Raw genomic sequence first — 22,944 nt, 5'->3', positions numbered from 1 at the left:
AATGGCACGTGCTGGCTGGCATGCTTTAGGAGGAGCACACTGGCTGCTGTGATGAGAAGAGTACAGGAGGGCAAGGTCAGAAGCTAGGAGACCAGTTAGGAGGTGACGGCAACGACCCAGGTAAGAGATGATGATGGTTTAAACCAGGGCAGCAGCAATGGCTAAGAAATGGTCAGATCCTGAATATATTTTGAAGGTAGAGTCAACAGGATTTGCCAAAAGATTGGATATGAAATATCAGAAAGAGAGAAAAGCTTGGGATGGGCCAGGCACGGTGGCTCACACCTGTAATCCCTTTGGATTACACTTTGGGAGGCCAATACGGGATGATTGCTTGAGTCCAGGAGTTTGAGACCAGCCTGGGCAACAGGGCAAAACCTCGTCTCTACAAAAAATACAAAAATTAGCTGGGTGTGGTGGTACGCGCCTATAGTCCCTGCTACTTGGGAGGCTGAGGTGGGAGGATCGCTTGAGCCTTGGGAGGTTGAAATGTCAGGGCTTTAGTGAGCCATGATTGCACCACTTTCACTCCAGCCTGGGCAACAGAGCGAGACCCTGTTTCAAAAAAAAAAAAAGCTCAGGATGGTTTCTGGGTGTTTGGCCTGACCAACTAGAAGACCAAATTGCCACTCATTTAGATGAGGAAGGTTGCAGGAGGAGCAATTTGGACAGGAAGATCATGAGTTCATTTTCTGAGCACATTAAGTTTGACATAGACATCTATATCACATCAGACAACCACATGAAGATACTGAGTAGGCACTAGGTTATGCAAGCAAGTCTGGAGATAGAAATGGGATAGTCTTAGAGTCATAATCACCAACAGGGCATTTTTTTTCTTTTTTTCCCCGAGACGGAGTCTCACTCTTGTTGCCCAGGCTGGAGTGCAGTGGAACAATCTTGGCTTACTGCCGCCTCCGCCTCCCAGGTTTAAGCGATTCTCCGACCTCAGTCACGCAAGTAGCTGGGATTACAGGTGCCTGCCACCACGCCCAGTTAATTTTGTACTTTTAGTAGAGATGAGGTTTCACCATATTGGTCAGGCTAGTCTCGAACTCCTGACCTCAGGTGATCCACCCACCTCAGCCTCCCAAAGTGCTGGGATTACAGGTGTGAGCCATCGTGCCCGGCTTCAACAGGACATTTAAAGGCATGAGGTGATGGGCTGCTCAGGAGTGAGGTAAACAAGAAAAGGAGGGGATCAAACGACTGCCCCTGAGCCCTGGGGCACTCACATTTTCAGTTGTGAAGATGAAAAAGAACCAACAAGAGAGCATGGAAAGGGAGTGCCTGCCAGGTAAGCAGCAAACCAGAAGTGTGGTCCCCTGGAAACCAAAGGAATTGTTCCAAGGAGGAGGGAGTGTCAGCATCAAATACAAAGTCAACAAAGGTAGGCTGATAACTGACTCCTGCGTTTAACAACCTGGAGTTGGAAATGAAGCTCATGACTTTAACTAGAACAACTGGATTGAAGGGGGCACAGTGGAGTGAAAATCTGATCGTAATGGTTTAAGGAAAGAATAGGAGGAGAGGAACTAGACACTAAATATTAACTTTTTTGAGGAGTTTTTTTTAAAACGGAGCATAGAAATGGACTGATAGCTAGAGAGAGATGTAGGATCAAGAGTTTTTTTCTGAAATAGGAGAAATCATATCATATTTATATGCATTTTGTATTCCATATATTGCTACATATGGAATGATCCAAAGAAAAGGAAAAACTGAGAATGCAGGAGAAATGGGAGTGGGTGTTACTGGAACAACGTCTTTGAGTAGGCAGAAAGGTTTGGGGTCTTGTGACAAGTGGGGGTCTTGACCTTAGCTAGCATAGTATGTTCATCTATGGTAACAGGAGAGAAGGCACTGCACACAGATGCAGATGCAGTTACATAAGTAGATGCTGTGATAGGGATATGTGGACATTTTCAGAGAAAACAGAAGCAATCATTAGAGATAGGAAACACCCAGGCACAGTGGCTCACATTTGTAATCCCAGTACTTTGGGAGGCCAAGACAGGTGGATCACCTGAGGTTAGGAGTTCGTGACCAGCCTGGCCAACATGGTGAAACCCCATCTCTACTAAAAATACAAAAATTAGCCAGGCATGGTGGTGCATGCCTGTAATCCCAGCTACTTGGGAGGCTCAGACAGGAGAAGAGCTTGAACCTGGGAGGCAGAGGTTGCAGTGAACCAAGACTGCACTACTGCACTCTAGCCTGGGCAACAGAGTGAGACTCCATCTCAAAAAATAAAATAAAATAAAAAGATAGGAAGCAAAGTCATCAGGTGTGGGTGAAGATGGCAGAGGAGGTATTTGGAGGTTTGAGGAATAAGAAGGTAAGAAACAGTTGTTCAGGAGAGTGGCAGAAAAAGTGAACAAGAGAATGTACCAGGCTAGCTGGGAAGCACTTAGGACCCAACTAAGGTCAATGGTAACAAAGTTAAAATTAGCCCAGTTAGCATAGTTGTGTATGTACTACGAGGGTCTGAATTAGCCTAGGAGTGGGAGTGCCAAGGATGCCTTCCCTTCGAAGTGATGTTTGAGCTGAGGAAGGAGGGATGCATATGCATTAAGCAAATGGTGAAAAGTTTCAGACAGAAAGTAAGCCTGGGTGAAGTCCCCAAGGAAGGGAACATCAGAGTAGGTTTGAGGAACTGATGGACGGGCAACAGGCAGCCCAAGAAAAACAAGAGAGAAAGAGGCACAGAAAGAAGGAGGCAGTACCTTGGAGGCCATGCCATAGGTGTTGGTTCTATCCTGAAAGCAACATGAAGCCACTGAAAGTTTGGGGCGGGAATACACGATTACAGTTTTATTTTGAAAATATCACTCTGACCACTGAGTGGAAGAGCAGAGGTCTAGGTGAGGACAAGGAGTCAAAGCAGGAAGACCAGTGTGGCTGTTGTAGTAGTCCAGGCAAGTGATCGTGGTGGTTTGGACTGGGGAGCTGTCAGTGGAGATGGAAAAACATGAGAAGATTTAAGAGATTTTTAGGAGATAAATTGAAAATGGACATGTAGGTGAGAAAGAGGGTTGTGTCAAACGTGATTTCTAGGTTTCCCACTGGGGGCACGGTGGTTTGATTCACTGACATAGGGAAGCCTGAGGGAGAAATGGGTTTGGTGGGGGAAGGTCACAAGATCTAGTTGGGTATGTCACACTTTCCCAGAAGAAGCTTGAAGACTCTTGTGAAAATTCAGGCAAGAGATGCCAGTGGCCTGAACTAGAGATGATGAAAAGAGGAGCAGACAACTGGGGAAGTATTAAAAGCATATAACTTGGCTCAGTGCAGTGGCTCACACCTGTAATCCCAACACTTTGGGATGCTGAGGTGGCCAGATCACTTGAGGCCAGGAGTTCATGACCAGCCTGGCCAACATGGCGAAACTCCGTCTCTACTAAAAATACAAAAATTAGTGAGGCATGGTGGCACATGACTATAATCCCAGCTACTCGGGAGGCTGAGGCAGGAGAATCGCTTGAACCAGGAGGCGGATGTTGTGGTGAGCCGAGATCATGCCACTGCATTGCAGCTTGGGTGGCAGACTGAGACTTTGCCTCAAAAAGAAAAAAAAAAGAGAGAAAGAGAACATTTAACTCATAGGACTGGATGATTGCTGGAATGTGAGGAGAGAAAGTGAGGGACAAGATGACATCCAGCTTTCTGATTTGACAGCTAAATAGGAGGCAAAGAAGGAGAAGCCAGTCTGGGAGCAAGTGAAGCTAGGTGTTCCCATCCATACCGCATGCCTTTTCTCCCCTTTTTAGCGTAGCTGCCTGCATCCACCCATGCTTCATGCAAAAACTGCTGTTGGCACCCTCCACTGTTTCTGAGCCTGCTGTGTTCACACTGTTCACCTCCTCCTCACCTGACAGAGCTTTTCTTGATGGATTCCCAGGGAGTCATGGTAGACATGGACAGAGCATGTCCACAGGCTCCACGCATACCTCACCAGAGTTCTTGTTACATGACATCGTCCTCTGTCTCCCTCACTAGACCATAAGCTCCTTGGGGAGAGAAAATCTATCTTACTCATTGTTGAATCCCCAATACCTAGCATGATCCTTGGTACATAGGGGACTTGAAATACATTTTGGTTGAATTAATAGAAGAATGAATGCCTGCCTCTGGAAAGATTTCCCTTTTTTTATTTTTGAGACAGAGTTTCGCTCTTGTTGCCCAGGCTAGAGTACAATGGTGCGATCTCAGCTCACTGCAACCTCCACCTCCCGGGTTCAAGCGATTCTCCTGCCTCAGCCGCCAAAGTAGCTGGGATTACAGGCATATGCTATCACACCTGGCTAATTTTGTGTTTTTAGTAGAGACGGGGTTTCACCATGTTGGTCAGGCTGGTCTCAAACTCCTGACCTCAGGTGATCCACCCACCTTGGCCTCCCAAAGTGCTAGAATCATAGGCATGAGCCACTGCACCCAGCTAGACTTCCCTTAATATGACCTAGTTCTGTCCCTATGAACAAATACATGTTAATTTACATTCCTAGAGAGATGACATTGTAAGAATTTTTAAATGAGTGCTTTCAGTTTGAGGTTTTGTCTGCCGATTAGATTATAATTTGTGAAACTGTTTCCTCTGTAGTTTTTGGTTCTTGACAAAAGAGAAGCAAATTTTTCCTTACCTTTTCCTTTTCCAAGTCTGCAGTGTCTAATTCTACCCCCACTTCCTACAAAACACACCCTAACCCTTGGAAACTCATAAGCTTGTTTCTCTTAGCAATAAAAAACTAAGGAATCTGAAACATATTCATAATGAAGTTATAAAGCACTCACGAAGTTCAATGTCCGCAAGTCTCCCTACAGAGTACCCCCATATGTGCATCTTGACAGAAAACCATCTTCAAAACCAAGGCGCTTTTAAATGATAGCATTCTCCATAAAATCACAAAGAGCAACACAAGGCTGGGTGTCGTGGCTCACGCCTGTAATCCCAGGTGCTTCTCAAGGCAGTTGGATCACCTGAGGTCAGGAGTTCGAGACCAGCCTGGCCAACATGGTGAAACTCTGTCTTCTACTAAAAATACAAAAATTAGCCGGGTATGGTAGCACAAGCCTGTAATCCCAACTACTTGGGAGGCTGAGGCATGAGAATTGCTTGAACCCGGGAGGCAGCGGTTGCAGCGAGTGGGGATAGCGCCACTGCAGTCCAGCCTGGGCGACAGAGTGAGACTCCGTCTCAAAAAAATAAAAACAAAACAAAAAAAAAAGCCACACGATAGAAACAACTCCTTCTTATAGGCCTGCCTGAGTTTTATTTCCTGCCCTCCCCAATCACCCACCCTAGGTGCTTTGACAGGCAATTCCCGCTGTCTGGCATACAGAAGTAGGCGCCAAAACAAAAACAAATAAAAAAAAGTTTGTTAAAAAGAAGGGGTTGGACTGGGCCCAAAGTACTCTCCTCTCCCCCAGTGATCCACGAAGTGACCATTTCTCCGCACCCCTGGGTCCCCACTCTTTCCCGCCACAAAGCCAGCTCACGCACCCTGCAGCGCTGCCAAGATCCCCACGATGCCTGTCCCCGCACCCAGTTCGATCACCTTCTTGCCTCGGAAATCCACATTTTGACTCTCGAAATAATTGCACAGGCTCAGGGCCTACGGGAGAAAAGAGAGAGAAAAAGACAGTCGTGAGGATGGCTCCATATGGGAGAGGCAGAGTCCGGGATCTGGACCTCCCACGGACCCTCACCCGACGCAGCCCACTCCTCACCGCGTCCCACACGCGCGCCGCCACCCCGAGGCGGGACCCAAAGTTCTGCGTGATGGTCAGCATATGCCCACAGAAACAGAACTGGCTCTTCTCCGAGTAAGAGTCCGCAAAGAGCCCGACCTCCCGTGGGAACACCGATTCCGACTCAGATTCGGGATCTGGGCCGGGGTCCGCCATCTGGCCCCCCAAGGGAGTGCCCGGGCACCACGGCCAGCGCTCAGATCCCGGCTCCGGAGCAGGGTAGAGGTTGGGGGCCGCGAGCGGTCTTGGTGTCCCTGTGGCACGAGCCCCGCCTCCCTGTGTTTGCCCTCCTTCCTCCAGTTCGACTTCCTGGAGGTGGAATGAGGAGCTGCCCCTCCTGCCCCGGCCCCGAGCGCACACGCGACAAAACCCACACGGGACCACACGAGTCCGACCCGGCGGACTGGTCGGAGACCGGGAGTGAGGGGGAAGGAGCGAGGACTGATGCTACTGTAGGAGGTGAGGTATCTAGACCCCTTTCACCTGTGGGGTTCACAGGTGCCTGCAACCAGGATGGTAACCCAGACGAGGCAGAAGCAAGCTAAGAGAAAATGTTGGGTCCCTGGGCCTGGCCTCACCCTCCCAGTTGGAGGCTAACGGTGCGGAGGTTCCCTCCAGCACTCGCTCCTTACAGCCCTCCCGACCCAGCCCGGCCCAGCCCAGCCGAATTTGCTCTTGGGTCTTTAAGGGGCGGGAACTGCCCCTAACGCGCATGGCTGCGTCATTAACCTGCGCCTCTGGCCTGTGTCTCCACGTGGATTTGGTAGAGAAACCCCGGACTGGGATCATGGCAGCCGAGACTTGGAACGTGGCCGGAGCAGAGGCCCCGCCGCCCCAGAAGCGCTACTACCGGCAACGTGCTCACTCCAACCCCATGGCGGACCACACGCTGCGCTAGTGAGGAGTGGGCAGAGGGACAGACAGGAGGGAGGGATTCTCAAAGCAGCCGGGAGAGCAGTTGTGCTGCGATTGCTGGGAGGATTTGGGATAGACCCGGGAGGATCAGATAGGTGACGTCAGTTTTAGGGGTGGGACCGGGAGATTCGACCGAGAGTGGAGTTGGCGGGTTGGGAGTGGGCGTGGCGTTCGGGCCTAAGAATGGTTAGCGGTGCTAAGTTTGGGAAGAGGAATAAATTGTTACTGAGACTGAAGTGATAGAGGCAGAATGTCGTTTCCATCTTTTGCTTTTTGTTTGTTGGATTTCATAAAAAGGCAAACATATACACAATCCTGCCCGCACCTTCCCTTCCCTCCCCGCAGAGCACAAACACAAAGTAGGATCCTAGTGCATTAGGCAGCCAGTCTCGGGATAAGGGGAACTTGTGCCCCAGAAAGGGCAGCTACCCGGCCAGGGTCACATAAACCGCCAGAAGTGGAGTTGAGCAGGTCAGCGTTTATGGGCCTCATGATGGGCCTATGATTCACACTGGGAGTTAAGGGTGGTTTCCATTGTCCTTCTTAGAGGCCACAGGGCCCAGTGTTACAGAATTTTTGAGAAACCCTCCTCCCATTTACCTCCCACCCTCACCCACCCACACACTTTCACAGTACCACTTCTGCAATAGTGTGACCAACCACCTCATGCTTCTTATGTCTTCTTTCCAATAGCCCTGTGAAGCCAGAGGAGATGGACTGGTCTGAGCTATACCCAGAGTTCTTCGCTCCACTCACTCAAAATCAGAGCCACGATGACCCAAAGGATAAGAAAGAAAAGAGAGCTCAGGCCCAAGTGGAGTTTGCAGACATAGGCTGTGGCTATGGTGGCCTGTTAGGTAACACTTAGGCCCTCTCTCTGGGGTGAGAAGAGGCCTAGTAGTTTCTGCTGCCTCAGCGACTTTTGTTGGGGGTCATAATCGGCCTTTCCCCTTTCGTCCAGACACTGGTGACATCAGCATGGAGAGGCTCCACCTTCCCTCTACTCTGGGTCTGTGACCTTTGCCCTGGAGAGTGGAGGGGGCTGCCTCAAATGCTTCTTAAAACCTGGGTTGTCCTTTATGGTGTCAATCCCTACGTGAGCCATTTCACCTGCCAGGTACCGGGTCAGTGAGCTGGTCAGCACAAGCATCAGAGATTAGCCATTGTGGCCAGTGATCCTGAACTGTCTTTCTCAGGGATTCTACCATCTCCCCTCCCCTTTGCCCCTCCCTCGCCAGATCTCATTCCTTCTGCCCCACGCTCCTGTTTTTTGGGGTTCCTCTTGTATTGTCTATATTGTCGCACCCATGCATGCCAAGCCACTCCCCATTTTTAGATCTTCCCAGATAACATTCTGATAGAGAGGAAAAGCATGGTACATAGAGGCAGAAAACCTTGGTTTAAGGTCCAGTTCTGCCTGGGCACAGTGGCTCACACCTGTAATCCCAACACTTTGGGAGGCTGAGGCAGGTGAACCACTTGAGGCCAGGAGTTAAAGACCAGCTACCCAGGAGGCTGAGACACAAGAATTGCATGAACTTGAGAGGCAGGGATTGCAGTGAGCTGAGATTGTGCCACTGCACTCCAGCCTGGGTGACAGAGCAAGACTCCATCTCAAATAAATAAGTTCCAGTTATCAGTTTCCTCATCTTCACAATTTACCACAGAGTGTTATAAGGATGAAATAATACAATGTGTGAAAACACTGTGGAAACTCTATAGCAATGGCAAATATCCATGTATTCTCAGCCCTCCCATTCTGGTCCTGATGACAATTTTCATTTCTCCCCCAGCCTCTTCAGCATAATACTATCCATATATGTATCTCTGTCCTCTCTTGCCATTCTGGACTTTGGTAGTTGCAGATTGAGGCGTCCTTTCCTGTGTTGACCCCTTTGCACTTCCTACAAGTATATGGTTGATGATTCCATTGCTATTTCTGTGTCCAGTGGAACTGTCACCGCTGTTCCCAGATACACTGATTCTGGGTCTAGAGATCCGGGTGAAGGTCTCAGACTATGTACAAGACCGGATTCGGGCCCTACGCGCAGCTCCCGGAGGTGGCTTCCAGAACATCGCCTGTCTCCGCAGCAATGCCATGAAGCACCTTCCTAACTTCTTCTACAAGGGCCAGGTGGGGAGGGGCCCTGGTGGGTTAGGCTGGTAGGCAGGTGGGGGCATGGAGGCCAGGCTCTCACAACCCTGTTGGTGCGTGTCTGTCTCACAGCTGACAAAGATGTTCTTCCTCTTCCCCGACCCACATTTCAAGCGGACAAAGCACAAGTGGCGAATCATCAGTCCCACCCTGCTAGCAGAATATGCCTACGTGCTGAGAGTTGGGGTGAGTTGGGATGGGAGGGAGGATGGGGTGAGTAGCCTATCCAGGGGCCCTTCACTAAGAATTCAGTGGTGGTGCATTTAGGGACTCACACCACCACTCCCATCATCTGGCTGCTAATGATGTTGCATGCAGCCTCCTGTCTAGGGTGATTTTGCCTATGCAGGGACTGGTATATACCATAACCGATGTGCTGGAGCTACACGACTGGATGTGCACTCATTTCGAAGAACACCCGCTGTTTGAGCGTGTGCCTCTGGAGGACCTGGTGAGTAGGGAATCTACAGGATATGGAGGCCCTTTCCAGAGTGGTTCTATATTTGAACTTAGCTCAGTGCCAGGAGAATGGGATGGGTGTCTAAGGGCCAGGGGCAGTCTGAACAGTGGGCACTTACTGGACCCTTCCTTCTCCCAGAGTGAAGACCCCATTGTGGGACATCTAGGCACCTCAACTGAGGAGGGGAAGAAAGTTCTACGTAATGGAGGGAAGAATTTCCCAGCCATCTTCCGAAGAATACAAGATCCCGTCCTCCAGGCAGTGACCCCCCAAACCAGCCTGCTTGGTCACTGACTGCTTACTCTACCTTAGCTGGACCTCGTCTCCCAGGGACTAGAGAAAAGAGCAGGAGTCCTGGGTCTTCCCAGTTGAGACTGCTGGAGCTGAGACACAGTACTCTCTCAAAGAAGGTGGGGAGCTGCCCAGGGCAGAACCCGCTGGTGTTCATGACTACCCCTGGCTCTTCTCACTTTGTCCCTCCACTGCCAACAGAAAACAAAGCAGCTGACTGAGATGGTCAAAGGACTTTGGACCATAGGGAATCTTTGAAAGGCTATGGGGTCTTGCTCTCCCTTCTCCTTGTGAGATCTCTCCTCAGCTAGAATGAGGAATGTAGTCTATCTAAACTGCTTGCTAGGCTCAATTACCACTTCTGTTTGCTTTGTGGATCCTGGGATAACATGTATATGTGTATACATGCCCATTCTGCTGTTTCTCAGGAAATGGTGGAGTATGTATCATATGCCTTCTACCATCCCCCTGTCCTCTCCCTGCGTAAGACTCGAGCTGGGGAATCTATTCCCTAAATGTTGTCTCTGGAGAGTCCTTGGGAAGGTGTGGGGGTGGAGACCCTCTCCTTTTTCCTGTTGACCTTCAATTCAGAACTTCAGATCTGACTGACTGGCACAGAGCCTGACAGGGTTGGAGTAGGGAATGAGGGAGTAAGGAGCAGAGAGGTAACTGTAAGGGATTCTTTTATTTTAATTTTTTTTAGAGACAGCCCCTCTGTCTGTTGACTAGGCTGGAGTGCAGTGGCACAGTCATAACTCACTGCAGCCTTGACCTCCTGGGCTCCTGTAATCCACCTCAGCCTCTCAAGTAGCTGGGACTATAGGCACGCGCCACCATGCCTGGCTAATTTTTGTATTTTTTGTAGAGACAGAGTTTCACTATGTTGCCCAGGCTGGTCTCAGACTCCTGAGCTCAAGCAGTCTGCCCACCTCAGCCTCCCAAAGTGTTGGAATTATAGTGATGAACTGCCGTGCCCAGCCTAATTTTTAAACTTCTTTTGTAGAGACAGAGTCTTGCTGTGTTGCTCAAGCTTGTCTCAACCTCCTGGCCTCATGCCATCCTCCTGCCTCAGCCTCCCAAAGTGCTGGGATTATAGGCATGAGCCACCATGCCTGGCTCTGTGGAGGATTCTGATGCTGAAAGTAGAAAGGGGCTGCTAACCAGAAAGCCCCCCAGAGGAGACCGAGTCAGCTGGGGAATTAGAACATCCACATCCATGTAGTTCTTCTAACAGCCCAGAGACAATCTTAGAACTTAACTAATGTACAAAAAGTTTCTTCATTTCTGCTTCTCAAGCCCCAAATTTCCATGTCTGGCAGAAGTGGGCTTATACACCCAAGAGGCCCCCTTATCCTCAAGAAAGAAAAATGGAGGTTCTAGGAGCCATTTTAGCCCATTAACCCACCTGCCATCTGCCTAGTATATGTTAGGTACAGGAGGAGGGGGAGATGTGGCTAGTGCAGGAAAATAATGCAGAGAAGAGACAACCCACTGAGCCAAGAATGTGGGGACAGTTACAGCTGTGCCTCCCCTGCTTCCCTTCCCGGAGGAGCTGAAAGATGGGGAATTCCTGAGGATGGGCCTAAAGGGGCTGGGCTCCCTGGTGGAAGTGGTGGGAATATCAGAGACTGACTAGTGTAGCTTGGTCACTTAGTCCGTACTAAAAAGCCTTATAACCTTTCCTAGGATGAGACGTTTAGGCTCCTAGACTAGGGCACTCTCCCAGGAGGAAAATCTTAGGCCCTCCCTCCCATGAGGGTCATTGCAACACGAGACCCACGGGAGTCGTGAAGTCAGCCCCAGCCCCGCCTACTGTTCCTGGGTGCTAATCCCCAGCACAGACCACTCAGGAGGAGGGATTGGCTGAGGAGCTTGGAGAGGGGGCGTCATCACCTCACCCAAAGGTTAAATAGGGGTTCAGACTAGGTGCTCAGGAGAAGCGCTTTCTATCGCGGGCACCCAGAACCAGACCATGACCCAGACCCTCAAGTATGCCTCCAGGGTGTTCCATCGCGTCCGCTGGGCTCCCGAGTTGGGCGCCTCCCTAGGCTACCGAGAGTACGACTCAGCACGCCGGAGCTTGGCAGACATCCCAGGCCCCTCTACGCCCAGCTTTCTGGCTGAACTTTTCTGCAAGGGGGGGCTGTCGAGGCTACACGAGCTGCAGGTAGGAAGGGACGCCTTTCCCGAGACTGAGTGCTGGGAAAACTGGCTTTGACAGCGTCAAAAAGGACTGACTAGTGCAGAGCAAGTGTGGGAGAGCCAGAGAGAACGGATACCCATGAATTAAGGAAAAGGCGAGTTGAGGCTGGGGACGGTGTGGCTCGACCCGCATAGAGTCCGTCCCGACTCTTAGCAGAGGGCGCTGGGAAAGCACTTTCTCGCTGTCCTGAGGTGTGGAGATCCTGCAGATACAGTGCAAGTGCGCGGGAGGCGGGAGCACGCGGTACCCTCCGCCTGCGTGGGGCTTAAAGCTACATGGGCTCGTTTTCATTTACTGAGAACTTGTCCTGAGATGGACAATCTAGACATGGAACTTTTAGAGATTTCTGCTCGACCAAGGTGATCAGAGAGGTCCTGAATGTCTGCCTTGCGCAAAGTTCCTGCTTTGCCCATCGCACTCAAACTTTCTAGGGATGGGAAGTGAGAGAGGAGGAGTTTGCAGTATCAAAGGCATGCAATAGCTAGCTGGGCACCCTAGAAGGAGCAGAAGCTCCCTCTTCCCAAGCCCAGTCAACACCCTTGGCGTGGGCACAGGTCAAGCTGAAAGTCCCCGCCCAGGTATCCAAGTGTCCACTGCGCCCCCTCCCCCAGGTGCAGGGCGCCGCGCGCTTCGGGCCGGTGTGGCTAGCCAGCTTCGGGACAGTGCGCACCGTGTACGTGGCTGCTCCTACACTCGTCGAGGAGCTGCTGCGACAGGAGGGACCCCGGCCCGAGCGCTGCAGCTTCTCGCCCTGGACTGAGCACCGCCGCCGCCGCCAGCGGGCTTGCGGACTTCTCACCGCGTGAGTCTTCTCTGCCCCCAGAAAGCCAAGCACCCTGCAGCGGCCCTCTCCTGCTGCGGGTCCCGAAACTATCGGATTTAGGGGCATGGTGGGAGGTTGGCTGTCCTACTCTATCTTTGGTCATCTTGGGGTTCCCATCCCAGTCTACTTCACCCACACTCGGGTTGAGCCCCAACCTCACTCCCCGCCTACCTCCTTATTATTTGAGACCGGAATCCTGGGAACTGGGGGAGCCAGAGGAATTGGGTTAGGGTACCAGGATCTGGATGGAATGAATGTAAGGTTCTGTGATTCAAGTTACCCGGGAACCCCAGCCCCTGCGGGCAGGAAATGAGTAAAGAGGAAGGGGGTTGGAAGACAGGCGCAGGCCGGTGTAGGTTTCTGTACCCCAAGGGGGCAGACGCAATCCCTTTCCTGGCCACCGCAGCCGAATGCGCTTCTTCACTACAACCAGTCCCGTCGAGCCGTCCCCACCTCCCCGATGCGCACTCTCTCCTCAACCCTGCAGGGAAGGCGAAGAATGGCAAAGGCTCCGCAGTCTCCTGGCCCCACTCCTCCTCCGGCCTCAAGCGGTCGCCCGCTACACCGGAACCCTGGACAACGTAGTCCGCGACCTTGTGCGGCGTCTGAGGTGCCAGCGCGGACGTGGCACGGGGCCGCCTGCCCTGGTTCGGGATGTAGCGGGGGAATTTTACAAGTTCGGACTGGAAGGTGAGTCCCAGGACAGAGCTGGGCAGGCGTCAGGGGCGCCCTACCGGAGCCTCCCTGAGCCCTGACGGCGCCCCCTCCCGACAAGGCATCGCCGCGGTTCTGCTTGGCTCACGCTTGGGCTGCCTGGAGGCTCAAGTGCCGCCTGACACGGAGACCTTCATCCGCGCGGTGGGCTCGGTGTTTGTGTCCACGCTGTTGACCATGGCGATGCCCCACTGGCTGCGCCGCCTCGTGCCTGGGCCCTGGGGCCGCCTCTGCCGAGACTGGGACCAGATGTTTGCATTTGGTAAGGCACAGGACGAGGTGAGAATGGGGAAATGTAAAGCTGTGGAGGGGTAGCGAGGTATTCACGTGCCTTCTACCTACGCAGCTCAGAGGCACGTGGAGCGGCGAGAGGCCGAGGCAGCCATGAGGAACCGAGGACAGCCCGATGAGGACCTGGAATCTGGGGCGCACCTGACCCACTTTCTGTTCCAGGAACAGTTGCCTGCCCAGTCCATCCTGGGGAATGTGACAGAGTTGCTACTGGCGGGAGTGGACACGGTTAGGTTCTCCCTCCGTGCTGTGAGTCTGTTCCAGGGCTTAGCCTCCCCAGACTCCGGGACCATTTTTCTGTTGCAGGGGATCCGTTATGGCCACGTAGACCAGCTTGGCTTAACACCCCGTAGCTCCAGACTGTTCCATAATCTGCACCCTCTGCTGGGTTCCCACACCCAACACCTCTCTTGCTTTCACGTTTCTCAGGTGTCCAACACGCTCTCCTGGGCTCTGTATGAGCTCTCCCGGCACCCTGAAGTCCAGACAGCACTCCACTCCGAGATCACAGCTGCCCTGGGCCCTGGCTCCAGTGCCCACCCCCCAGCCACTGTTCTGTCCCAGCTGCCCCTGCTGAAGGCAGTGGTCAAGGAAGTGCTAAGGTGAGGGGAAAGGAGAGGAGGAACAAGAGGAAATGCCAAGGAAGGCTGCGGAAGCAAATAGTGGATGGAAGCAGGGAGACAGCAGAGAAAAATGGCACTCTACTACTGGTCAAAAAGGGTTTGGAAGTTGGAAACAATGAGAAGAAGGCTGCAGCCCCTAGCCTCACCTTGCTGTCTCCATTTTGTGCTTTGCAACCTAGACTGTACCCTGTGGTACCTGGAAATTCTCGTGTCCCAGACAAAGACATTCATGTGGGTGATTATATTATCCCCAAAAATGTGAGTAGAGCCTATGCACCCTTTCTACTGAGCCATTCCTCACTATCTTAGGCCCCAGCCCTGGTCTCAAGCACTCTCCTAAAAGCCCTTCAAACACTCCCCTTGACCCCTCTCTAGGATATGCCTTTCTGGGATATAATGGCACAGTGGAGAGATCCTTCCAAAAGTAGCCCCAGAAAACTTCCCCATCACCCACCAGGACCTGCCTTTGTCCCTGTCTGAATATTCTATTCATGCCTGCCCCCATTCTGAGCACAAACTGACAAGTTTGTTTTTCTTCCCACCAGACGCTGGTCACTCTGTGTCACTATGCCACTTCAAGGGACCCTGCCCAGTTCCCAGAGCCAAATTCTTTTCATCCAGCTCGCTGGCTGGGGGAGGGTCCCACCCCCCACCCATTTGCATCTCTTCCCTTTGGCTTTGGCAAGCGCAGCTGCATGGGGAGACGCCTGGCAGAGCTTGAATTGCAAATGGCTTTGGCCCAGGTAAGTGCTCTAGATTTTATACCTTCCCCAGGCTGGAGAGACCCTAACCCTCTAAAGTTGTGAGATCTTTCCCCTGACAAGCATAGGAAATCATGTAAGACCTGGTAGAATGAATATTCTAAAATATGATAAGCCCATTATAGGCCTAGAGTGTAAGTGAGGGTATTCAAACTATTTTTTCCCTTCCACAATCCCTCACCCTTATTAACCAAGAAGTCCCCTACTGGCCACAGGTGCCACCCAATCATTGACCATTCTAACACTAATAATGCATGCCCTTTACCAATCAATCCCCCCACTATAGATATCTTTCACAGTAGTGCTCACCTTGTTCCCTTTCCAGATCCTGATACATTTTGAGGTGCAGCCTGAGCCAGGTGCGGCCCCAATCAGACCCATGACCCGGACTGTCCTGGTACCTGAGAGGAGCATCAACCTACAGTTTTTGGACAGATAGTCCTGTGGAAAGAGGCTGTCATCATCACCCTTTCGTTCATCGTAGGGATAATATTTTTTGTAGGCACAAGACCAAGAGATACATCTGCCCCTAAGGCCTATCTGACCAAACTGGGTAGAATGACCATAGTGAAGTGTGAGGCAGCCCTGACCAATGTGTGAAGTATGCACTTGGCCTGACTCAGTAGGCCAAGTGAGAAAACCATTGTCTCTCTCCGTGCTCGGCCTTTCTGATCATGTATGCATCCCCCAAGGATGAAATCAGATTTTAACTAATAATGCTGGATGGCCTGAGGAAAGATTCACCTGCCACTGTTTTTGGGCTTTCATAGTGTTCATTGATGCTGCTGGCTAAGCATTTATCAAAGCATAAGCTCAGTAACTGTGCATCTGCTCTGTACCTGGTTGGTCCTTCCTCTTTGCATGTAAGCTCTTTGAGAGGAAGGATGAAGCCTTATTTGTTTTTTATGTCCCCTGCCAGGGCCCATCTCTGACTGGGTGACACCATACACATCCTTAGATTGAATCTGAACCATGTGGTGGAAGGGATAAGCAGCTTAGTAGGCCCTGTCTACCCACTTCCTTGTCTTGCCCATAGGAAGGTGAATCTGCCCTAGCCTGGTTTACAATTTCTTACAACTCTCCTTTGCTCTCTGGCCACTATTAAGTCGGTTTGCCCCATCACTTAGTTCTCAGGCAGAGACATCTTTGGGTTTGTCCCTGCCCAGACCTCTGGCTTCTTTTTTATATTGAAAAGTTTTAAATATTCATAAATTTTAGAATAAGAAGTCAAGGCCGGGCGCGGTGGCTCAAGCCTGTAATCCCAGCACTTTGGGAGGCCGAGGTGGGCGGATCACAAGGTCAGGAGATCAAGACCATCCTGGCTAACACGGTGAAACCCCATCTCTACTAAAAAATACAAAAAACTAGCTGGGCAAGGTGGCAGGCGCCTGTAGTCCCAGCTACTCCGGAGGCTGGGGCAGGAGAATGGCATAAACCCGGGAGGCGGAGCTTGCAGTGAGCTGAGATCCAGCCACTGCACTCCAGCCTGGGTGATAGAGCGAGACTCCATCTCAAAAAAAAAAAAAAAAAAAAAGAATAAAAAATCAAATATTCCATTCTTGACTTTGACTTATTTCTCTCATATTACCACTTCCTACAAGACCTGGAGGCAAGACCCTAACCCTCCCATCTCCCACCTTGGTTTCTCAGGTCCTGGGGGTGACCCCCATAACAATGGGAGGTCTGGATGCCTAGAAGAGTAGTTTGTAACACAAACCCAGACATGTTTCTGTCTGTAGTGGGAACGGCCAAGTATAGTCTGGCTTCCTGTAAGAGATTAAGGGGTGGGGGGTGAAAAGTAACTGCAGGGGCTAAGCTGTAAAATCGGCCGGGAGCTAGGGATTTGCAGAGATTGCTGACTTTGGTAAGCAAAGTACTTTTGGACTGCCAGGATTGAAGGAAGTCCTAGATTGGTCACTGCCCTCTCTGGAATAGTTCTTCCAAGATAATTTCCTTCAGATGAAGGGATACAAGCAGAGAAGTGGAATCAGACCGACAGAATGAAAGCTGAGTGTGGGGGTGGCCAGAAGCCCTGGGGCAGTGGGCAGAGGGAGCCTGTTTCCCTAAGTCAGCATTCTCTGGCCCCCCAGAGGCTGGGCACAGCTCTCCTCTTGTGATGTGTACAGATTAACTCATCTTCCATCCAAATAAATCTCTCAGCACACTGCACAGTTCCTTCTGCATCCCAGATTACCCTCCCATGTCAAGACTTGCCCCACTTCCCCTACCCCTCACCCTATTCCAATTAGCTGGGTGTAAATGGAGATTTCACTTCACACTTCTTCCTCCTCCACACCTTGGTCTCCTGGCCTAGACATGGCTCCCTGACCACAGAAACTCCATTTAGCCACCAGGCCTTCTGCGGGGGCATCTAATTATGCAAGATCTACAGAGGGGCAGGGAGGACCCAAAGGCTCGTACAAAGATCAGGGTTTCTGTGCAATTTTCTGACCTTCTCAACTCCTTCCCTACTGTATACTCAGTCTCCACCCCATCCCTCTATCACTGAACTCAATTTGAACGTAAATGACCAAATTTTTAACAGATTTGAGCTTTGAGGGAGATAAAGCCCAGCTTGTGGTCAGACCCTTTCCCCTGGAATCAGTGATGAGAATTCTGCCCACTCATACTCTCTATTTTCCAGTGGGCAAGTAGGAATGCCCACTTGAGGAGGGCAGTAGTTCCCATGACCCCTTTCCTGGACAATGATCTTTTTAAGTTGGAAAAAGGGAAGAAGAGGAGACCATACTGATTGCTGGCCCCAACCCCCATACCAATACTTCCATTAGTGCTGAAGGAGAGGGGAAAGTGTCCCACTTCGCCTCATTTTAGGACCCAGAGTGTAAATGGATACAGTGTGTTTGTGTGTGAGTATGTCTATTTTCTTTGGTATGTCTAACCTTCCCTGCAGATCCATCACAGAGGACAGCTCAGGCTTGGCACAGGAAGCTCCACATGTGTCCTATATGCCTGAGCCCTACCTGCCAGTATAGATAATAGTAGTCACTCTGATTTGCAATCCCTCATTTGGTCCCCACCAGCTCTTCTGTGAATGGCAAATCAGGAAAGTCTGGCCTTTCTGTCTCCCAACTTGGGGGGTATAGAGGGTTCTCTCTCTGGGGAAACAGTTTCCTACTGAGCAGACGGAGGACTCAGTCTCAGCTCCCTATCCACTCTACTCCTTCAGAAATTGGAAGTTATATACTTCCACACTTTGAAATTACTTGAACCCCAGTCCAACTTTAGTTCCTACATCCCTAGGTTAGTCTGGATGCCAGCACCATGGACAGCGACAAAGACCCCTTTTGGGAGAGGCGAGGGGATCAAGGTTTCCTGGGCAAGTATATGTGTGGGCCTTTACAAGAGAATCATTTTCTCCAAAACATCCCCAGGGAGGAAGGAGGCAGAGCAGAACCTTCTCTGAGAGAAGGATCAATAATAAGAAAGGCCTCCAGATCTAACTTTAGCTGTGAATGAAGGAATTATTTAATTGCTGATGAATGGTTTACTTAAAAAAAACAGCATCATTCATATAATACACAACCTCAAAGTCACAGAAGAAAGTGCCCAGCCTTCAGGCTGACCCACATTTTAACCAGTCTTTCCCAAATCTTTTCTCTATAAACAACAGTCCTCTATGCTGCTGCCTCCAAACATAATGCCATCCATTAATACCACTAGCTGGGCACACCGGGATCAAACCTGTGACCCTAAACTGCCATAGAAATAGCTTAAACTGGGGTTGGAGACTCATAACTGAGGGGGGGGGTTCCCTCCATCTCACTCCAAATGAGTCCAAATTCACTCCACACTGCTTTTCTGGGTGAGCACAGTACTTGAGAAGGGCTAAAAGAACCCAGATGATCTCCAGAACAAGGCGGATGGCTCCAGCCTTCCCCAGCCCATAGGCCCAAATATTTAGTCAGAGGAGTTCTCATTCTTACAAATAATCACCATGCTTCACATTTGCAATGTCTATTTTCCCTCATATTTCCATACCTATTATGTCACTCAACATAAAATTCCAAGATTCTGTGCAACTTCAGATGAAAAACAAATTTTAGAATTTGTTATACCAGCTACTATTTGAAATAAATGAACCATCAACTAGTCTAGAAATCTCTTTATGTCATTGCTGATTTTCTTTGCAACGACATCCAACCTGTCCCTCATTTATCCTTATTCCAACCCTATGATGTAGACAGGAAAACCATAGCTAAGAGATTTTTTTCTAAATCATACAACTCATAGGTGGCAGGTTCAGGTCTACCCCTTAGATACCTCTGAGCGCTGCCACCTAGCAGCCAACATGAATTATTCACCAGCAAGTGGGAGTCACACCTACAACTCGGAACCCACTGCTGCATTTGGGATTTGCAACCTGTGCAGAGAAACCTCCCCACACCTCCCAACCCTCCAGAAAAGCCCCAGATGAGAAAGGAGTCTCCACGTGCATATAAATGATTCTTTATGCCCTTCCCCCATGCAATGGGGGATGGAGCAGGGGGAAGTCCCCCGCCCTCATGCAGGGAACGGGAGGTCAATGTATACTAGTCTTATTGCCAGATGCCCTGTGGCCATGGGGTGGGGAATAGGGGTCTACAGCCCCTTTCTTCTGGCATTGGTCCCCCTTCACCAAGTCGCCATGGTGGAGCTAGGGGGCTGGAGGCCCTAGGAGCTGAGGTAAAGACGGTTCTCTCCAGGGAAGGAAAGCTGCTCTCCCCGCCTGCCCACCGGCCATCTCTGGATGAGTGTGAGGAGCTGCCAGTGGGTACTGAAATGTCATCCAGGTGTCTCTACCCAGTGGGCAGTGAGGCCAGACAATGTCTCCAGCTTGAGGCTGCCCACAGAGATCCTAGGTAATGGGGGCAGCATGCCCCAAACACCTTGTCGAGCTGGTACCTCCAGCAGTCATGAGAGCTCTTCTCTGACTGATGCATTGACTCAAGATCCCTGCTCCTGGAGTCCAGTTCAGACTGTAGTGACCCTCATGACAACCTCTCGGCCAGAATGGGAGCTGGAACGGGTATCCGGTGGCCGCAGCTGCCCAAGGAGGTGCAAGATTGTATAACCGCAGCGCTGAGGCAAGAGCGTCCGCATGCGCTGGGCAGCTGGGGGGCGGCTGGTGGCCCCAGAGGTGGGGCCCGTCCGTGAGGTCCTGGGGCCCGGCTTCCCTGCCGTCCCTCCCCCTGCATCTCCTCCTATGTCCTTGGTCTTGTCATAATTTAGGACCTTCCACTGCTGGTTCACTGCCTGCCAGCGCTTGAAGATGCGGTAGACAGAGGAGCCTTCATGGATGATGAGGCCTGAGCAATAGGGATAAGAAATCCAGGGTTAACTGTGGCCTAGATCTAGGCCAGAGGTACTTAAGCAAGCATTTCTTCAGAGTGAGAAGATACAGTTGCAAAGGGCCCTGGAGAAGCAGGGAAGTGGGTTGAGGGGGCACCAGGATAGCCCTAAAGGCCCCCAGTGGCAGAAAATAAGGCCATGAAACTGAGGGGATGGGCAGGGGAGTCAGGTGTGTAAGAGGAAGATACAGAGCAGGTAAAGGAGAGAGGTGCCCTCACCTATGCAGACGACATCCATGAAGCCATACATGCCGTAGCAGATCTGAAAGAGCAGATCCTGTCGTTGCCACTTGGCTGAAGGGCTGAGTGAGGACCAGATAAGCCAGGAGATGCTGGCAACCAGGAAGAGCGAGCCCAGGACTATGGCAGCAATCTGGACCTTCTCGATGACCGTCAGGGAGATGGCCTGCCACTGTGTGGGAGAAAGGGCTCCAAAGAGTCCCAGAAAGGGATGGAGGGCCAGGTGATGGGTGGCCCTGAAAAGCAGGGTGCTCCAGTAACCTTCCCTAAAACCTTCAGGCAGGATCAACATCTGTCTTCTCTGTGCCTTCATTAAATCTAGAACGAGGCACTTGTCTGACACCATTTGTCTGTCTTATTTTAAAAAGGCAGGATTGGGCAAGTGCTCTGAAACCAAAACATCTAGATTTGAATCCCAAATCTTGACTCCATCACTTACTGGCTAAGTAACCTTGGGTAAGTTTTCAAATCTTTGTGCATCAGTATCTTCATTTGTAAGAGGGGATAATAACAGTATCTAACTAATAAGATTATTGTGAAGATTAAAAGAGTTAATACACACCAAAACTTGACACAGAAAACACTACACGTTTGCTATCATCATCAACATCATTTTTTCTTTTCTTTTTCTTTTTTTTTCCCTTCGAGATGGAGTCTTGCCCAGGCTGGAGTGCAGTGGCTGTGATCTCGGCTCACTGCAACCTCTGCCTCCCGGGCTCAAGGATTCTCCTGCCTCAGCCTCACGAGCAGCTGGGATTACAGGCAAGCGCCACCACGCCCCGCTAATTTTTGTATTCTTAGTAGAGACTGGGTTTCACCATGTTGGCCAGGCTGGTCTCAAACTCTTGACCTTGTGATCCGCCCGCCTCGGCCTCCCAAAGTGCTGGGATTATAGGCATGAGCCACCGCGCCCGGCATTTTTTCTGTTTTCTTTTTCTTTTCTGTGTCTGTGTGTGTGTGTCGGGTGGGGAGTGGTGGTTATTCCAGTGCCTAGAACAGTGCCTGGAATATAAGTGGCACCCTGTAAATGTTTTTGTGAATAAATTAAAGGAGGAAGGATATACAGACACACAGGCGACTGCAGTAATTGGTGGGGAAGGGTGGCTTTGGGAAAAGAGTAAATGAAATAGGTCTCCTGGAAGGTTCCTCATTCCAATAGCTAAAAAGTCCCCACCCAGTCTCTGAGTCCTCTCCTTGCACCTCACCTGCAGTGGGTTCTTGGTGCTGATCGCCAGGACCTGGTACTTGAAGTAGCAGAGCTCACAGCTCCAGGAGCCCCTCTCGCTGATCCAGCGGATGAGGCAGGGCTGGTGCGTGCAGCGCACTGAGCCGTCGCAGCGGCAGGGGCTCAAGAGCTCCCCCTGGAGGAAGAGTGAGGAGGGACCCTGTCAGCCATCACCACCCCGACCCCACTCGGCCGCGCTCCCAGACAGGGAAACCTCTTCAGGTCACTTGCCCACGTTAAAAAACTCAGGCCTTTCACCCAAGACAGGGCAAGAGGCTAAGTAAGGCTGCAACAGAAAATAAATTTCCCTTGGAGATCAAGGGAAACTTCCCATACCAAAGAGATGAGGGATGGAAAGGGATGGGGGGATTAGAGGGGAGAAGGACTGGATCTTCTCTTTTCCTAGAATTTGGAATGGGTGGTCTTTAAGACTTCTCAAAGGAAAGGCTTCCTCCTAGGATCTGGAGGGAGGAGAGGGTTAGAGCTTCTGAGCCATGTTTTCCTTCCCCCACCCCATCACTGTAAAGTTACTTCACAGATCTGGTGCAAACTGGGATGGGTTACGGTCCTCGGTTTCCACGTATTAAAAGGGAGAAATTCCGGAGGTGGGAGTGAAGGGTGTTTCCCTTTAATCAAGGAATCAATTCTCACTACAGAGACACCCTCCTAGCACTATTCTGGGACAACTTTGCCCATAAAATTTTAACAAAGAATACTCTTTAGAATGAGATAGAAAGTTGCAGGATGGGAAGTGAAAAAAAGTACCCCATAGGGAGAAATACTGAGCTAAGCAAGGGCGCTGGCTGGGCCCCTCCCTTCTAGGTGGGCACAGAAGCCCTCTTTTCTGCCCACCTGCAAGAGAACAGGTCCCCTCAGCTTACGGAGACCCTGGGGCGAGGCAAACAGGAAAGAACAGCCGTCCCTGTTAATGGGTGAGACGGATTTTGTGCTCTCCGGGGAGAAAGCCCCACCCCTTCCTGGGGACCCTTGACCCTCCAACACAAACAAGCGCTCCAGGAGTCCCCTGCCAGCCCCTCGGCCTCACCCCATTCCCACTCTGCCTCACCCCATTCCCACTCCGGGTCCTGGGGCCCGCCCAGCCTCCTTAGGCACCGCCTCTGCTCGCAGTCTCCGCTGACACCCCAGG

At 51.1% G+C, this 22,944-nt stretch overlaps 4 protein-coding genes across 8 annotated transcripts in view; 2 read left to right on the top strand and 2 right to left on the bottom strand.

Moving 5' to 3' along the window:
* Positions 1-6,196, bottom strand: part of METTL21B (methyltransferase like 21B) — a 10,364-nt gene extending 4,168 nt beyond the window's left edge. The window contains exons 1-2 of one of the 2 annotated variants that reach the window (XM_011988609.1): positions 5,707-6,196; positions 5,501-5,612 (exon numbers count right to left, since the gene is read on the bottom strand). In XM_011988609.1, coding sequence (XP_011843999.1) covers positions 5,501-5,612; positions 5,707-5,904 — 310 coding nt within the window. In that variant the 5' untranslated portion in view covers positions 5,905-6,196. The remainder of the gene's footprint in view (positions 1-5,500; positions 5,613-5,706) is intronic. The other variant, XM_011988610.1, reaches the window with a different exon arrangement.
* On the top strand, positions 6,082-10,085 carry METTL1 (methyltransferase like 1). 4 transcript variants are annotated; one of them, XM_011988611.1, is made up of 6 exons: positions 6,082-6,645; positions 7,357-7,520; positions 8,613-8,797; positions 8,891-9,004; positions 9,168-9,269; positions 9,417-10,085. In XM_011988611.1, the coding sequence occupies exons 1-6, from the start codon at positions 6,461-6,463 to the stop codon at positions 9,570-9,572; spliced, it is 906 nt and encodes a 301-aa protein (XP_011844001.1). In that variant the 5' UTR covers positions 6,082-6,460; the 3' UTR covers positions 9,573-10,085. The 4 variants fall into 4 exon arrangements, with proteins under 4 accessions (XP_011844001.1, XP_011844002.1, XP_011844003.1 ...); XM_011988612.1 differs by having other exon boundaries at positions 9,168-9,273; positions 9,419-9,921; XM_011988613.1 differs by lacking the exon at positions 8,613-8,797 and having other exon boundaries at positions 9,417-9,975.
* A 514-nt stretch (positions 10,086-10,599) lies between these two features.
* LOC105545594 (25-hydroxyvitamin D-1 alpha hydroxylase, mitochondrial) lies at positions 10,600-15,717 on the top strand. The gene is made up of 9 exons (XM_011988615.1): positions 10,600-11,736; positions 12,384-12,574; positions 13,083-13,285; positions 13,371-13,571; positions 13,656-13,828; positions 14,030-14,202; positions 14,403-14,481; positions 14,769-14,966; positions 15,310-15,717. The coding sequence occupies exons 1-9, from the start codon at positions 11,542-11,544 to the stop codon at positions 15,421-15,423; spliced, it is 1,527 nt and encodes a 508-aa protein (XP_011844005.1). The 5' UTR covers positions 10,600-11,541; the 3' UTR covers positions 15,424-15,717.
* A 2,757-nt stretch (positions 15,718-18,474) lies between these two features.
* On the bottom strand, positions 18,475-22,847 carry MARCH9 (membrane-associated ring finger (C3HC4) 9). Its single transcript, XM_011988631.1, has 5 exons — positions 22,843-22,847; positions 22,650-22,719; positions 21,778-21,933; positions 20,552-20,744; positions 18,475-20,290 (listed from the first exon to the last, which is right to left on the bottom strand). Exons 1-5 carry the CDS (start codon positions 22,845-22,847, stop codon positions 19,956-19,958), a joined length of 759 nt encoding a protein of 252 aa, XP_011844021.1. The 3' UTR covers positions 18,475-19,955.
* Between the last annotated feature and the right edge of the window lie 97 nt (positions 22,848-22,944).

The sequence above is a fragment of the Mandrillus leucophaeus genome, unplaced genomic scaffold (genome assembly GCF_000951045.1).
Source record: "Mandrillus leucophaeus isolate KB7577 unplaced genomic scaffold, Mleu.le_1.0 Scaffold332, whole genome shotgun sequence".
NCBI lineage: Eukaryota > Metazoa > Chordata > Mammalia > Primates > Cercopithecidae > Mandrillus > Mandrillus leucophaeus.
Note: the sequence above shows the minus strand (reverse complement) of the source record. Positions and strands in the feature narration are given on the sequence as shown.

Coding starts and splice junctions, on each gene's coding strand:
- METTL1 (XM_011988611.1), top strand. CDS start 6,461: ATGGCTGCGTCATTAACCTGCGCCTCTGGCCTGTGTCTCCACGTGGAT. Junction 6,646..7,356: donor GCGGACCACACGCTGCGCTA/GTGAGGAGTGGG, acceptor TCTTTCCAATAG/CCCTGTGAAGCCAGAGGAGA. Junction 9,005..9,167: donor CCTACGTGCTGAGAGTTGGG/GTGAGTTGGGAT, acceptor TTGCCTATGCAG/GGACTGGTATATACCATAAC.
- MARCH9 (XM_011988631.1), bottom strand. Junction 21,934..22,649: donor GGGGACCTGTTCTCTTGCAG/GTGGGCAGAAAA, acceptor CTCTTCCTCCAG/GGGGAGCTCTTGAGCCCCTG. Junction 20,291..20,551: donor CATGGATGTCGTCTGCATAG/GTGAGGGCACCT, acceptor CCTATTGCTCAG/GCCTCATCATCCATGAAGGC.
- LOC105545594 (XM_011988615.1), top strand. CDS start 11,542: ATGACCCAGACCCTCAAGTATGCCTCCAGGGTGTTCCATCGCGTCCGC. Junction 11,737..12,383: donor CGAGGCTACACGAGCTGCAG/GTAGGAAGGGAC, acceptor CCCCTCCCCCAG/GTGCAGGGCGCCGCGCGCTT. Junction 13,572..13,655: donor GGACCAGATGTTTGCATTTG/GTAAGGCACAGG, acceptor CTACCTACGCAG/CTCAGAGGCACGTGGAGCGG.